The sequence below is a fragment of the Haemaphysalis longicornis genome, unplaced genomic scaffold (genome assembly GCF_048455015.1).
Source record: "Haemaphysalis longicornis isolate Haplotype H1 unplaced genomic scaffold, Haemaphysalis longicornis Haplotype H1 scaffold_5, whole genome shotgun sequence".
NCBI classification, from domain to species: Eukaryota; Metazoa; Arthropoda; class Arachnida; order Ixodida; family Ixodidae; genus Haemaphysalis; species Haemaphysalis longicornis.
Window position 1 is genome coordinate 173687891 of NW_027526385.1, and position 17505 is coordinate 173705395.

Below are 17505 nucleotides of genomic sequence, written 5' to 3' on the forward strand. Positions count from 1 at the left end.
ATTCCGTTCTTTTCGGCGTATTTCATCGCTCTCCAAATGCTGGAAAACGCGGAGTTTTCCGACAGGGCGGGTTTGACTGCACGCGAGTGATGAAAAATTTGGGCATTCCTGGGTGTTCCTGTAACGAATTTGCTTTGTTGTTCAATGAAATACACTAATCCTACAATAACGCTTTCCTTGCGTAGTATCGTGAAAGTGACGGTTCCAGTTCTTGTAGCACCAGCCCCCTCCCCTCAACCCCATCTTCTAAAATATTCACGCCCATTGCGAGGGTTGCTGAAATTGAAACGTCCGCGCTTCCTCAAGAAATTACGCCACATCAGGCGTCACGCTTTTCTTAAGACAACCAGCTGTAGCCTTCATGCACCTCCCTTACATCTCCGAGGGGCATTCAAGTTTCCCCTTTCGGTTTATATCACATTTCACTCGGCCTTTTCTCCAACCGCCGGCTTGGCTGACGCCGCGGTCGTCGCTCGGATATTGGTGCTGGCGCTTGTAATGAGATGGCGCCACCAGGTTGGAGAAGGCGAGTGAGTAAGCGTTAATGGCGAATCGGGAGAGGAGGTGAGGAGAACGGGGACCAGGCAGCTCCCAGAGTTTTCCCGGCGAAAACATCTCAGAGCGCGGCTTACTCGCATCGTCGAGGGCGTTGAGTGCGGTCCCGGCGCTACCGTTGGCAGCGCTGGGAGGAGTTGGCCAAACTTAGCGGTGAAGCTTTTGGGCGTCACCTTTCGAAACAGACCGATTTAAAGTGTTGCCCTGATTCAGATCTACTCGGAAGCTAGCAGTGAAAAATTTAATGTTAATTCTACATTATACTGGTTTTATTTTAAATATTTTCTGTGTTCTCTTCACGTGGTGGTAAACTGTCGACGAACGCGCGTTTTAGTTTGTGTGCTTAGTTCATCGGTGATTCGTAGGGTAACTGTGCGCGCCGGCTTCGCTCCGCAGCGATTGTGGTCCCCTTGCTTCGAATCATGGATTTCAAGGAAAACAACAGCTCGTCGTCTAATGACACTCAGTTGGAGCCCTTCGACTTTTACCAGGTACTGTGCATGAATGTGCTCGCTGTTGATTTGCCCCTTTCGAAATGTTGGGGTTTTTAACTTGTCTAAGCATGCAAAGGTTTATGAATGTATTTTTGCCTTTTAAGTAAACTGATTAGTTGAATGGAGTTTTTTTTTTTCAAAGTTCAAGCGATTTAACATTTATAACGTCTCTCGCCTCCTTTTTACAAGATACGTTCTTATTTACGTATCTTGCTGTATTTGAGATGCATCGCTATCAAAATAAATCCTTCAAATGCTGCCTACAATTCAAAATTCAGTTTGCACTACTGACATTCCTCCTTACCAGCTTTTAAATTCGTTTCATAAGAGCTCAACACGCAACCATTCCAAGTTCAGTGCATATTTTCACCGTGTAAGCATTATTAACAAAGGAATCGTGTCTAGTTTATTAAGGCATCAGATAGCGTTCAATGGGTGCATGCTCACGAAAAAATATTAACATAAATATTCGGCGCTATTTGCAGTGCTTTCATACTAAAGGCTTCTTTTAAGCTTTACGAAGGGTCAGAAAGTCGGAAAGGGGGCTTTTTCGCATTGCCATTGTTGCATTGATCACTTGGTTACATAACAGCACTGCATATGTTTTGTTTCGCGTTCTTTTTGGACCTGTTTTGTGCAAAAAAATTTCCCCAAGGGGTGGTAAGCGTAATTTATGTAGCAATATAACTAGCCACAACAGTAGAGCTTTGTGTGACCAGCACATCTCCAGTAGCATGCAGGCACTATTACTGCCTCAATTATGACCTTAGCTGTAAAACTGGTACCAATTTTCTGCGTTCCAAGCTGATGACATATGTGTATTTGTTTTTTAACTCAGTGTCTGAAGCAAAACTCGCACATAAAAATCTGGTATTCTAGTTCACACTAAGCCTATCTGCGACAATAAAATAAATTATTTCATAAAAAACATTCCGCGTGCGAAAATCCCGAACAGCTCATAAAATACGATTCTGCTCTAACAGCTGAAATATGGTACGTACGTGGCGACCGATTAAACATACTAAACGCTACATTTTTTTTGTAACTACCAGGGATACGTTTCAAAAATGGACAATGTATCAAATAGACGACCTCAGTTTACCAGAATGCTACGCAGCCTTGTTCTTCCTTTGAATAATGCTCCAATCGCAATCAGGAATTGGAACTGGATGGCGAATTTTTTTGGTTTCGTATTTTGGAAGGCAGCGGTACTTCTGTCGGCAAAGGGGTGTTATTCTGCAAACTCTTCTGTAAACAGCTGCACTTATTGAACCAAACTACGAGGTTACTTCCTTTGAACCTATGGTCAAGCTTTGGGCCCCAGGAAAATATGGCGTTATGTTATCTCCTTTAGACAAATATTTTTAAAAAGATTCGGATACGGTTCACAGTTCAGTTTCAAGGTGCGACATTAAACAAGGGGGTTTGAAGAATAAAACAATTTTCTCGCCTCGCCTATTATTATTCTCGCTGCTGCATTTTCCGGTAGAGAATATGCCGCTTACACTTATATTCGTGATCATATCATAGCCACTTCTGTTAATTTATCTAGCACATCTATACGCAGTAGTCCCTGTTTTTCTATGCAAAATCCCAACAACAGCAGTACTAACACACGTTGACGCCTGAAAAGCGTCACATTCATTGCCTTCGACCTTTGGTGCCACTGTGACGCGCCGCAGACCTGTCATTTCTGATCGCTCGTCTGCAAACTATCCATACGTGTAACCAAGCAACCAATACTGCTTGATTGTCTTCGTACAATGCCTAGTAGCATTTCATTTCAATATTTATGCGCTTCGCAGCCATCACTAAACTTGGAGATAACTATACCTTCTAATTCGGATTCACCATACGCACCACGTAGGACTATTTCTGGGGGTACCTCAAGGAACTACATCATTGAAAGTAACAAGCATAAAATAGGTTCAAAATAGTATGATTTCACTATGACGTCGAAAGTGTCCATAACGCTAATTGCTCACAAGGGCCAATTTTTGAGCGAGTGACATTAAGGGACGAGAAGAGAACGGAGTGGGTCAGGCAACAAACGCGTGTTAAGGACATATTCGTAGAAATTAATAAGAAGAAATTGGTGTGAGCAGGACATGTAATGCGAAGGCAAGATAACCGTTGGTCATTAATAGTAACATAGTGGATCCCTAGAAGGAAAGCGTTGCAGGGGGCGGCAGAAACTTAAATGGGCAGATGAGATCAAGAAGTTTCCGGGGATACATTGCCGCAGTTAGCACAGGACCGGAACAATTGGAAATCCGTTGGAGAGGCCTTTGCCCCGCACTGGGCATAGATAGGCTGATGATGATGATGATGACCTTGCCAGGCTCGTGCGCGGGTGTCACGTGTTGTGCATATATTCTCCACAGGAGGAATGAACGTTCGTTTGAGCAAGACAATTATGGCAGGGTGTTGTGGTCAGCCGAACATGACTACGAGGTTGCGGGCCTGCGCCAAAGCCAGGGCTTGTTGCTCCAGGGTTGGGGAAGCTCCGATGCCGCCCTGGTCAGCGCGGACTGCCAATGCTTGAGAGATGGGTTGTTAATCGGGGGAGGTTTTGCCAACAAAATAACGTGATATCACTTGTCCCCAGGAGTCAGTTGCAGTGTGGGCAGTCTCGTGAGAAAACAAATGAAAGTTTTTTATGCCATTTTTACTGGACTCCACAAAGGTAATTCCACATACGTTAAAAATAGTTGAAATGCCCTTCCTTACAGTCCCCTTAATAATTTGGTTCCTTGGTTACCTTGCTTTTATTTCCTTTTAATAAACATTTGTCACCACCTTTTCATCACTTTATTACCTGCTCTTTTATTACATTAGTATGTTAATGACGCTTGGTGCCATAACAGCCCTCCCTAATTTTTTCCTTGCTGATGCTTCCCGCAATAGTTTCAGCTTGCTAAATAAAATTCAAACCACTTGTTTCCCCTTCCTTGAAATACTTGTGCTTCCGAAACTCATGCTCATCTAGACAGAAAATATACCGAACTTTATTCGGAGAGTATCCCATACCAGTCTGTAATCAAACATCAATTCCCCCCTCAAGTCTGTTTTCCAGAATAATCATCCGCGTTATCTATTATGCGTATAGCCTCTTAAATATCCACCTGCTTTCTTTACCATTGCGTCTTCACTCTACTGTTACTTTTAGCTGAGTGACAAAGCAACAAAAATGAAGCCTCTCATAATGACGTTTCGTTGTTTTGCGAATGACGTCAGCGCTAAGACTGAGCAATGGTTCCTATATTTGCTGCTTTGAAAGCATTTCAGAGTTGTATGGAGGTAAGAGCTCTAAAACGCTGTTCAAATTGCACTTGTCTCAACAGGGAACAATTTCCCGGGACACTTAAAACGTCTTACTTGCTCTGAACACAAAACCATTACGGCCTACCCAGTCAACGTTTATCGCCGAATTTATTCGCCTCTCCACGCTGCATTCTTCGCATGTTGCGTTTGAGCCTGGTTGTTGTATCTGCGGGGTCGACGGCGCTTAGCCGGTAAAGAAACCGGCAACACGTGCGTCGTAATGTACTTCCTATCACGAGAAACGGCCCCGGTTGATTTTTCGGGCAGACTGACGCTACTTCACGCCACTACTTCCCCGCAATTCCCTTGCTCCATGGCTGGGGTGGGCCAGTTGTTCTACTGTGCCGTCCCGGGCACCTTCTAGTGAGCATGTAAATGACACATGAGCTCTTTGGGGTCATTTTTTAGAAATATACCGCCACTTTATCACCTACTTTCTAGCGAACAAAGGTAAAGAAGCGAACAAACGCACACCTTGGATGACGTGCAGTATTGTCCATCTGAAGCGGAAAATTACACGATTGAAAAAGAGGCACGCCCAGCGCGATGTGATCCATAAGCTATAAAGAAGCCTTGCAAGTGAAGTGCCACAATCCAAAGAATATCGCTGCCAAGCTTAATTAAAAGTGACCCACCAGATTTCTGGGGTTATCTATCCGATAAAAAAAGACAGTGATGTCAATTTCTTTTAAAGGGCGCATGGTTACAAATCCAGTGACATCGCAAATGACTTCAACATTTCTTTTCAGAGCGTGTTTGAAAGTTCAGCAATATGTGCGCCTGAAATGTTTTTATTTGAACCGTGTGAAGCAAATTTCATTTCTCATTCTAGTTTGGTCTCAATGCTTTTAAACTTCAAAGCAAAAAATGCTGTGGTCTTGATGACCTTCCGAATGTGTTTCTTTGGCGTTATGCTGAATGCATTGCCAAATTTCTTGTTGTCATATTCCATGCGTCTTTGTTAACTGCAACACTACCACGTAACTGGAGGATAGCTAGTCATCCAAATATTTAAAAAGGGGGATCGAATAATTCCGGATACCTACCGTCCAATATCTTTAACTTCAACATGCTACAAATTAATTGAACACATCATAGCCAACCGTATTATAGAATTCCTTCAAAGACATTCGATTCTAACAAGCTGCCATGGTTTTAGGAACGGCTATTCGACTGTGACTCAACTGGTCACCATCATACACGAGTTTCCTAAGACCCTTGACAATAGTGTTCAGATAGACACGATTTTTCTTGATCTTAGCAAAGCATTTGATAACGTTCCTCATGACGAATTATTCAAAAATTAAAAAATATCAATCTTCCAGAAAATGTTCTAGCATGGGTGTCCAGGTACTTGCTGAATAGAAAGCAGTATGTTTTTATTGATGGTCATGCATCCAGCTATCTTCCCGTCACACCCGGAGTGCCCCAAGGTAGTGCTTTGGGGCCGTTGGTTTTTCTGTTATACATCAATAATATCATCACTGTAGTTACACCCACCACTCATATCCGGCTGCTTGCAGATGACTGTATTTTATTACGTGAAATCTCAACCAAGCAATACGAAATAGAACTCAACACAAACCTGGTAAACATATAGAGTTCGTGCAAGGAATAGGACATGGTTGTCAACGTAGAGAAAACTGTTTCTCTTCGCATAACGCGTAAAAATTCTCGATTAGAATTTCAGTAAACACTGGGATCGTGTGCTGTGAACCAAGTCAACAGCTTCAAATAATTAGGCGCAACGTTTACTAATAATATTTCCTGGAACTTGCACATCCACTATATCTGCTCCTCCGCTTTTCGAAAACTGTGTTTCTTGACCCAAAAACTTCATAATTCTCCTTCAAGTGTTAAACTTCTTTGCTACCATTCATACGTTAGACCAAACTTGAGTATGCTGCTGTAGTATGGGACCGTACACCACCAATAACATCGATAAATTGTAACAGATTCAGAGGAAAGCTGCTAGGTTCCTTTTTCGAAATTTTGTCGCACGAATTCCTCCTCTGAATTAATTATTGCCAATAACATTCTCAACCTTAAGTTAAGCAGACAGAATCTTCGTCTCCATTTCGTCTGCTCACTTACTAACCATGAATTGGCTATCGACCCCTCCCTGTATATATCCGTCCTGACTACAAGACACACTCGGCACCACCACCCTAGATCGCTAACACCATACCATGCGCATACTGATACTTACAAGTTTTAATTTTTTCTACGGACCGTGTCTGAGTGGAATTCCATTACTAAGCCATGCTCGTTAGATTATGTATAACACTGTGTTTTGTTGTTGCTGTTTGTGTCTTAGTATAGGCAATTTCAATGCAATGTCTGCCGTTTCATTTTTTGTCCCTCTTGCTCTTTTTCTAATTTCGTGATATTCAAGTACTCGTCCTGCCGGGACCACAACTGTGGTCTGCTTTATTTATGAAATGAAATAAACAATTTCCTCGTCACGTGCCGAATGACGCGTTCAGAAGGCACGGCTTTAGTCAGCCAGAACTCTGGACAAGCCATGGCCTCAAGTGCCGCATTTGTCTCACACCCCGGAGACTTAGGTCCAACTTCCACCCATATTTACAAGTAAAAGCTTCATTGTAAAACCCATAATTTTCATTGTTTAGATGTACCTTTACGAGAACGTGGACTAAGTTCAAGCTTTTTGGCGTGCTTTTAATTTTTTCGCTGTCAGCCATCTTTGCGCCATCAGGTAAAAACATACGCCTGCATTTTGCTCTCATGAAGCGCGTAATGCTTTCATTTTTATATTGCTAACCATGTACACTCGATAATGAAAACTTTGGGAGCGTAAAACATTATCGGCGCTACTCAACATAAGTTTTTCTGCAGTTTAACCGTTTGGTGCTTATGAAACCATGTCTCTTCCTTAATTTGCAGGTTAACTCAAATGAAGACGCATATTCCAAATTATTATCCCCAAAGCTTTGTCATAATAAGATTTAAATGTAAGAGCTCTATCAGTGAAGTCTTTGCATGCACGCATTGCCTTCTAAGGACATAGGTCGCCGCTGATATGATTACACTGCCGCACCTTTTACAAGAAGAACGTAAGGCCTTTTCATTTATACGTTTAAGGGAGAACGCTGAGCCCCACAGGACCAATTCTGTTGACCTTTTAGTAGTAAAGTGTACAAATATCTTGGTTGTCTACTCAGCATTTTCCTTAGAATAAAAGAAGCTCCTACTAGAAAGAAATGAGAATTTCCACAGCCATTGCAGGGTTCGCAGCACATTTCTACCTGTGTGTTGCGCTTGTTTGCACTTCCTCAGATTTGGCAGAATCTTATTCCCGCGGAATGGTCTGATGAGCTGTAGTGTTAAAATAGCCTTATTATTAAATTTTATTGCCCGCCGCGAAGGTTTCATAATTTTGGGGAAAGCGGTGCATCACGGATGTTTACAGAACGTAAAAACACATTGCAATAAAATTGTGAGGTTTTTTCAGAAGAAAAGATCAAGTAGAGAACTAGAGGTAGTTACATTCAATATAAAGTACAGAAAGGGTCCGTCTAACAATTTTCGCTGCTGCTTTAAAAAAAAAGACTCACTCATGCGTTAACAATAATTCCGGCGTCTGAGGTGCCTCCAAGAAAATCAGTTTGGTGATTGTTTTTTTACCCGTGTGGGCGAGATTTCGGCGCACGATAAAGATCCCCAGGTAGTCAAAATTAATCCGGAGCACTCCACTACGGCGCGCCTCATCGCCTGCGTTGCGTCGGCGCGTTAAACCCCACAAATCAGAATCAGATTGTTTTTTTATGATCCTTGTGTGAAAATGACTGAAAAATCTACAGAGTGGTCTCCGTGGATATGGAGCACAGAGAAAGTGCGGAGGACAAATCGAACGCTCCGAATGACTTTGGGAAGTCATTGCGGCGGTGCTTCACAATGGAGGTAAAAGTGTTTTATCTCAGGTACGTAATAGCTAAAACACACTCAAGAAAATCAGCTGTTTTGGGCAACAACGCGGACAATGACATGCGGATAATGACATCTAAAATCGCGTCCTATATAAAAAGTTCTAAATGCATGTAATTTTTACCAGAATTGTACAAGAGTTCGATATAGGCAATAATTCGATATTTCCATGTTTGATGTAAGCGGGCTTTACTGTAATGCATAATGTCATGATGAGTTAGTCCTTCATTTGCACGCCGTATTTCGTACGTACACTGTTTACAACAACTAATGTGTGACGAAGGGCATATGACACGGTAATAAAATTTCTAAGAAAAAACATCGTAATTTTTGGTAACTTGCTTAAATACTAACACCGCAGGTTTAAGAATCAAGGCTTGTTTTTATTTTGTATTGCATCATATCATCTGTTGAACTAATAGGTTCGAGAAGTTCAATTTGCAGATCGCACTACGCAACATCGCATCAAGGTTTTAATACCAGTTCCATAGCTCCTATCCGATTATAGCACACAATATGTAAATTGTGCATGAATATTGCGTAATATACCTGCACTCTAAACCATACAAGTCAAAAGCTATAAAAGGGCGTTGCATACCGAGCAGCCGCGCTGCCTTCACACGAATATGGTTGATATTATTTATCCGGGAAAGGCCTGCATCAAATGTTCCGGCTAACATCGAGTGGCTGACGGCGTGCTATAGCGGCGTATCATAATACTAAAGCCGTAGTCCATACCTAAATTGTTCTTTGAATACTTTCACTGTGGTTTCACTCGTGTTCAATGCGACTGTGTCTGAAGCCCTTTCTCAAGTTAATGAATAGTTCTCATTATAATAACGCTGAACGCACGACCTCCGTTAGTCTAATTATTTGGTCTGAACCTGTTAATTAAAATGCCATGCAGACAATTGCAAGTTTTGTTCATTGAAAAGACTCAATCGTTTCGATAACAATAAAGAAGGAAGCTCACACTAACGCGTGATACTTGAAGTTAGCGAAGCCGTACGCACGCAACCTGCACAACCATCATGAACGTTTAATTGCACGATTGCACCCGATTTTCTTCTTATTCCCTGCCGCAACGATCTTTTCTCCATCGTTGTTGCTATACGTGTCAGCGTCTTTCATTTATTTGGAAGTGAGAAGCATTAGACATTACCTTAGAGGGGCATATGCTATGACGTGTCTTTCTCGTTCCGAGCAAGTCTTGCCACGATTACGGTGAGCGCTGGAGTTTCTTTTGCCAATCTTAGCGTATCTCCCTAAGTGAGATGCTTGGCTTGACGAACTTCTTCAGGGGACGCTGGGCGGTCGTCGCGAGGCCCGCACAAACGAGGGTTAGGCATTTTCTTGGTATATTTCTTGGACACTAAAAATTACGATTTTCTATACAGCTTCGCAGTTAAAAATACAAAGTTTATCGCTTCCGTTGACCAAAAATAATGGTGATATTAAGAAAAACAGATAAAGCAGTAGCTACTTCAACCCCCCCCCCCTCCACTTTCTTGGGAAGTTTTTTCGTAATGCTGGGTCGCGTAACCTACCCGGAGCGAAATTTGAATTTTGTCATAATTTTCTCATTTTTTTGTTGCCTGTCGTGGCTGGAATGAAGCTGAGTGAGTTGGCAAAGGCTAGTTTTTTCAAACTAACCAAGGTTGTTTGTAGTCTTCCGGCCCCTTTAACGCTGTTTCGCTTGATTCGTTTCAGAATATCCGTACTGATTGTCAGAAATCACGTGCTTTGGTGAATGAAAAAATTGCAGGGGGTTGTGTATGACGCGTTCAATTATGTTCAGAAAGACGTAGATTCCTTTTACTTCTGTAAAGATGACAAGCGAACTTCTACTGGTAACTATATTTATTAGGTATGTGGGCTCGTTCAATTAAGTTCAGAAAGACGTAGATTCCTTTTACTTCTGTAAAGATGACACGCGAAGTTCCACTGGTAACTATATTTATTAGGTATGTGGGCTTCCAATATTTATCGAATATATGAATGCATCGAATCTATGAATGCTCGAATTTATCGAATATATGAATGCTCGCCAAGCAAACAAACCTTTCCTTTGTCTGATGCGCTTTCTAACACGCAGCGACTATAAACGAACAGCAAATAAACCGAACGAAAAAAAAAGGAACGGATGGTGACGTTTCACATCTTGCACGTCTGGTAGCCTCGTTAGATGTGGTTGAGTCAATAAAAAACTTAAAACAAAACAACAAAAAAGTCGGTGTTTAAAGGACTGTAGCGTGAGGAAACCTGCCGTTGTTTTCCGCTCAAAAATGAAACTCGGCGCTGAAGGAGCGCTGGAAGTCTTGAGCGAACGCAACGTCGGCTGGTGACGTGTTTCAATGAATGTGGCGGCCAATTCGAAATGTAAGTGCAATTTTCCCTACCTAGGAAGCCTCAGCAAGCAGCCACAGCCGCGAAAGCCCTCCTCGCCAAGCAAACAAACGTTTCCTTTGTCTGATGCGCTTCTTTCTAACACGCAGCGATTATAAACGAACAGCAAATAAACCTAACAAAAAAAAAGGAACGGATGGTGACGTTTCACATCTTGCATGTCTGGTAGCCGCGTCAGATGTGGTTGAGACAATAAAAAAACAAAACAAAACTGTCGCCAACGCCCACTAGGACTCCCGAAACGGGCGACCGTGTTGTGGGCAATGGCTAGCCTCTTTCTTGCGCCTACCAACGAAACAAAAGATAATGCTAGCCGTGTTATAAGGTCAGCGTTGATCATTGAAAAAATACAAGAGGCGATGGAGTTCATATCAGCTGATTCCCCACCGTGGGGAATCACCAGAGCCTTTTTGAATTGGGCGACACGCTCACTGCAACACGTCATCAGCGGATGTTGCGTTTGCACAAGACTTCTGGCGCACCATGTGCGCTGCGTTTCGGTTTCAGGGGGGAAAAAAACTTGATTTTCGCGGGCTGCAGGGCTCTACAGAGTGCATTTTTCTTTGCCTAATTAAAAACTGGTCCGTTATCGTCGTCTCCGTGGCTAAAACTCGCCATTGGCAATATTCGTCAAACTTCGCTAATTAAAAAGTTCGTTAGAGAGTTTTAGTTAATTAACTATGTAATTCGCATGTTTCTCATAACGGCTGACGTCCGCCGAACCTGATAGCTTGTTCCTTAAGAGAATTCTTATGTTTCTTGAAAACCCTACCCTCAGGCATTTTTGAAAGTGTTAACTGAAACACCCGGTATATATATATATATATATATATATATATATATATATATATATATATATATATATATATATATATATATATATATATATATATATATATATATATATATATATATATATATGAATATACCTGCATTAGACGGAGAGCAGCAGAGAATTTTACGTTTACACAAGCTCAGGGGCGACCATATTTGATGCTTCGTCGACACGACTCGACATAACAGACGCACAAAATTTTTGCCAGAACCTAGTACACGAGAGCTTCGCTGGGAAAGTGGGAATAAACTCACGAAATCGCATGGTTATACCTAAACTGGCGTCTGTGGGAGATAAAACAAAATAAAAAAATTAGCAATACGGCCCTGTCTGGATTGGCGTGCTCAATTAATGCTTCGGAGTAACCGTAAGGATAACGAAATGGAAAAGCAGATTAAGAGTGCTGAGAGAATAAAAGTTTATTTAAATCAACAGGGGGGTTGTGCTGAAGCTTGAAGGAGGCGTCCTCAGTCCAGGATGCCTTGAGCGCGGGCAGCATCGACAGCCCTTCGAGCCAGCCGAAGCTGGTCGTCCAGGCTGGTGCTCGCCAAGGCGCTCCCCAAAGCTGAGAGATTATCCGATTATTCGTCGTATTTGTGTAGCTTTCTCTTCTTTTTCGAGGTCTCCTTGTCCCGGCGAGCTTTAGTGCCGCTTGACCGCGTCAAGATGGGTAATATCAGGTTTGCCATAAGAAGAACTGCCTTCCTTTTGTTCTGGCTGCAAACCAGATTTTTGCGACAGGCTTAGCCAGAGCTACTACCCTGCGAGGAGAACGACCGACCGAAACGGGCCATGCCAAGTGCGTCAGCATCGGCCTATCTCCAGTGGATGCTCACAACTGCTCGCATGACAAGAGCGCCGGCCGAAAAAGTTAACATGAAGGCCTTCAATTGATTGTCTTTGTCAGAGACAGAACAACTAATCTTGTGAGTGACTCTCTACGGAACTGGAGTTTACTGCTAATTTGAAACTGCCCCCGTACCGTCATACCTCGGCAAAGTTGGCGCGGCTCACTCAAACTCACACACAATTTTTTTTTCGAATCACCACTCACTTACACTCAGACTCAATTCTGAGCAGCACATCTGAGCTCTCTCAAACTCAAATTCACAGTGAGCGCAAAACTCAGAACTCACTGGGACTCAAAACTCAAAACGTGCTCAAAACTCAAAATGTTTTCAGAACTCAAAATGTACTCAAACTCAAAATCTACTGAAACACAACATGTATTCAAACTCAAAATGTACTCAGTATTCAAAATGTACTCATACTCAAATTGTACTCAAACTCAAAATGTACTCAGTGCTCGAAATATACTCAAAACTCAGAATGTACTCAGAACTCAAAATGTACTCAAACGCAAAATTTACTCAATACTAAAAATGTACTCAAACGCAAAATGTACTCAATACTCAAAATGTACTCAAACTCAAAAGGTACTGAAAACTCAGAATGTACTCAGAACTCAAAATTAACTAAGAACTCAAAATGGACTGAAAACTCAAAATGAATTCAGAACTCAAATGGGCTCACAACTCTCTCGTGCTAGGAATTTATTCGAGCTCAGATGGACTCGGATTTCATTCGCATTCAGAGTTTTAAAATTTACGCATGGTAAAAATATTAAGGGTGCAAATTCGTTAGCTCAAACTCCTGCATTCGGCACGACATGATACCGTAACTCCTGTGAGGTCGGAAACAATTTTAGTTGCAGATTTAATACAGCTATACCTGCTGCCCGTGATGATTAGCACTGCTTGCAATCAATTGTACGTATATAAGGGATACCAAACTTTTCACATAGGCTCGGTGTTCGTGTTCATGACAGAGGCGGTCCAGGCTCGATGGTGTGCTGGGGCCCTGGGGCGAAACAAACAATATTGGACGTGGGGACGTGCGCTCACTGCTGAGTTCATTTACGTCGAAGCTGTTTAGGGTTACGGTTCCGTGCACTCTTGCTCTGCATCCTGAAAAAACGCCTTGTGTCAAAGCGAACTGTCCCCGCGAATCTCTGAAGCGCGAGGCGTTCATAGATATGCCTTTGCTTTTTTAATGGGCAGCATTCTTTGCCCAGTACCCCCCCCCCCCCCCACTGTCCCCCGGCCAGGATCGTGTAACGCCTTGCATTTCCATAAAAATTCAGATATCACGGAAGTTCAACCTGTAATCATTATAAAAGCGTAAATGTAGATAATTTATCAAACGAAATTAAAAAAAAACTAAAAAGAAGAAATAATAAGAAAAAATATCGAAAATGGCGAACCGTGTAATATGGGAGTCATGGATAGCAGCAGATTGGGTTAAAATTCAAAGTGATGTGCCGGTAGGGCATGCGGGGTATGAAACTGAAGGTCTCGAGAAGGGAAATCACGTGGGAGAAACAAAAAAATGCGTCGTGGTTATAATCATGACTTAGTTATCGTGAGTAATAATAAAGGTTGGACTTCATAATGATGACCCGTAGGCGTATGGGGTCTCAAATTAAAAGTTTTGTTTAGGGAAATAACGTTGGACAAATAAGAAATAAATCTTGGTAGTAATGATGACATAGTCACAGTGAGTCATCGAGTGGGTTAAAAATCAAAGTGATGCCGCCGCGAGGTACGGGGTATCAACTTGAAAGTCTTGATGAGGGGAATCCCTTGGGGCAAATAAGAGATGCTTCCTCGTTATCCTCTTTTTTTTTTTTTCTTTATTGCCTGCTTGGCGACAACACAACACGCACTTTTCAGTACACAAATTACTAGCTCCAGCCACCAATCGGCTGAAGGGAGTGGCTTAAAACATCTTAAATTGCGCTAGAACATCCAGAATGGGTAACCACTCAGGCTCTTCCGGCATCACTCGATATACTTCTCTTATATAAGCAACGCTTTCAATGAAGTACTCTCGCACTGTGCGAGCATCCTCTTCGGCATTTTGAACCGCCATGCGAGTTTTCCACATAGAATGCAGACTAAGTGCCATGAACATATCATAGGGCACGCCTCCATCGTTGTTTACGGGCAAAAAGCGAATGCCATAAGGCGTTAATGGTAAGTCTTTTTTCAGGGTTCGTTGGAGGATGTCCCAGTGAAACACCGCATCCCAACAGTCTAGAAAGATGTGCTCAATTGTTTCCAGCTTTTGGCATAGTCTACAGTTAAGTGTCCATGGGTGTACATATAGTCCTTTTTCCTGCAGCCAGGGTTTTACTGGAAGCGTGCCGCTATGAAGTTTAAAGAAGAAAGATTTAACAGATGAACGTACTGGCATTCGTTTCACTCTTTTTAGAACATCTTTTCCTGAACCCACTGCATATAACTGACGATAAACCGGAACAGGCAGACACACATCAATCATATCTTTGTACAAACGTTTTCGCGGTACACTACTCAAATACTCCGAGGAAAAGCTTCCTCGTTATCCTCATGCGATAGTCAGGGTAAGTCATAAATTAGGTTAAAATTCAAATAAATTCCGGCAGAGTGTGTGGGGTATCAAACTAAAGGTATCGATGAATAAAATCATGTGAGGCACGTAAAAAGGGCATCCCGCTAAACAGTACTAGTTATGAGTAGACAGCGCAAATTTATCGCGGATGCTAGAACGGTAGCACAAAAGGAATTTCGGTGTCAAAGGGAAGGGTTTGAGGGAGAAAATTTAAACCGGGCAATGACGGCATCGTAAGATCATTATGTGCACTCACTTCATAAGTGAAAAGTTTGAGTTGCGTAGTAAGCTCGTTGGGACTGTACAATTATTGGTTTCCGTGTCGGGATTTGCGTGTAGCTAAAGCGAACACAAGCTACTTAGTAATGGCGAGTTCAATTTTGAAGGACTGCAATATTGTAAGCGCAAAGCTCCGAAGCGTGAAAATTCATTTATGTCACTTCCACATTATCCCCATCATCAAACACTTGGAGGAACACTTCGTCTTCTGGACTGACCATCACCATCGTTGGTTTCTGAACCGGTGTTCGGAGACGGCTGTGTCGTAGAATAGACGTCCTACTTCACCAAGTACCCAAGGGCCTTACAATTAAAAACCCCCATCTGTTGCTTCAAAGGGATCAATCGTGCTTGCGGCATTTGGCCAGGCCAACTTTAAAATGTGACTTGGTCGAATCACTGCGGCTCGCAATATCTGGAAAAAAAGCCCGCGTATTCACCAAAACAACGCTGGTGAATAGCCACAGGGGCAAGATGGAAAAGGAAATCAAGGAAACCTTTTTAAATGTCGGGATGGGTCAACATCCACAGCCAACCACTCCTCACTGTACCCCGCTTCTATAACTCGCATAGACTTGAATTTTGATGGGTCGGCCATTTTCGAACGATCGAGGCACCACCTGGCGGGCATTTCTTGGAGACTGCGGGGCGAGCAGACGACGTCGCAGTCCCACGCTGTTGCTCCGTGCCGCGAGTGGATATCAGACGTCCATTCCGCATCGAAAATCGGTGTCATTTATTCGGTATGTCAGCAGCGCCAAGTTCGACAGGGCTTTAAAGAGAACGTTAAAAGCGTCTGAGACCTGTGAGATTTTCCCATAAATTTTGTCCCCAACCACCTAAGGCTCGGGCCACCTCACAAGCGCTTTGTCCTGACGGGGGTTGCCTGTGATGCTGCGTTTAACCGTGCAAGCAGGACTCCCGACTTTTCATCACCAATTGACGTTTATTTTCTTAACTGAGGGCAGGTTGCCATCATTGCCATAACTTGGCAATGTACAGGAGCTACTCGTCCGGGCCTAATTACGCCATTGTTGGCTGCACCAACAATCGGCGTTAGGGCAAACGGCTCTTGCAACAAACGTGTGAAGTGCACCACGACAAAGGAAGTGTCTGCCTGTGCGGAATCTATTCGCTGCACAAATTTCCTGCGCCCCTTGAGTGCCGCCGCAAATTGGTCGCCGAGCTGAATCGGAAAGACTTCGAACCAAGCATATTTTCCAGAAAACGTACGGTCGTACGCTCCTTCCGGAAGCACTGTTTATTCACCCTCATGGTCAATCTCTATCGCATGTTTTTGTTCTCTGGAGGTATATTCTGTTCATCTCATCGACGGGAAGCAGACAAAAATCATCCGGACACCTATGCTGCAACTCGGTATGCGAAAAAGTTGAACCGAAAGCGAAATAAAAGCGTCGCGGTGGCGGAGAACGCCCGGTCGTGTCAGGAAATAGCTGTTCGCGGTTCCCACCCGCCGCTGAAACGCTAAAGTTCTTTTAAGCAAGCAAACGGCCGTCAAATCTTGGTGTATCACTTAAAGGGGCACTGACACAAAAATTTTGCATCATGTTTTTTTTTTTTTTTGTTGCGATAAGTAGCTAGTGACCTACTTATCACCTGTAGAAACCTCATTTGCTTCAGCGTGCAACCGTTGTTTACTAGAGGCATTTTCAATGCGGCCAGTCGCAGTTTCGGTTTCAGCGAGTGCCGCGAAACGATGGATTTTGTGTGAACAAAGCTGACCACGTGACCGTCGGAGGGATATCACAGAGCAAAGCTGCCGTAGCCCTGTCGAATCCGTGTCTCCGGCAGTTTCTGCCAATGCCCCCACGTACTGATCTCGTGAGCCGCTTAATGAAAAAGCGACCGTGGTCGTGACGCAGGCGCTGCGAGTGTAAATGCTGCCGCGGCTAGAGAACGACGCGCGCTGGGAGCAGCTGGGCGGTCTGCCTACAGGTTCGCCTACAGATGTGTTCGGCTTAGCACTGCGGCGGATATTCGATTGCCGCTCTCGTAAGCGGTGCAGATGACAATTTTTAATGCAACCCGCCATCGCATCATTAACTCCTTTCTCATATAAACTGCCGTGGTTGGGACTTTGGTGCAATTTCGTGCAGCTGTAACAATTCACTCGAGCTACCGGCGCCGGCCTGGGCCACTTCGCGGCCGTGGCCGCCGCCTGCACAGCGACCGTGCGGCTCGCTCAGTGGGCTTTTCGTGTCTCCGGCGGGT

At 43.4% G+C, this 17505-nt stretch overlaps 1 protein-coding gene across 1 annotated transcript in view; it reads left to right on the forward strand.

The window, feature by feature from the left end:
* Positions 1-637: 637 nt before the first annotated feature.
* LOC144138825 (cardioacceleratory peptide receptor-like) overlaps positions 638-17505 on the forward strand; it is a 137951-nt gene continuing 121083 nt past the window's right edge. The window contains exon 1 of the mRNA XM_077671305.1: positions 638-1046. Coding sequence (XP_077527431.1) covers positions 978-1046 — 69 coding nt within the window. The 5' untranslated portion in view covers positions 638-977. The remainder of the gene's footprint in view (positions 1047-17505) is intronic.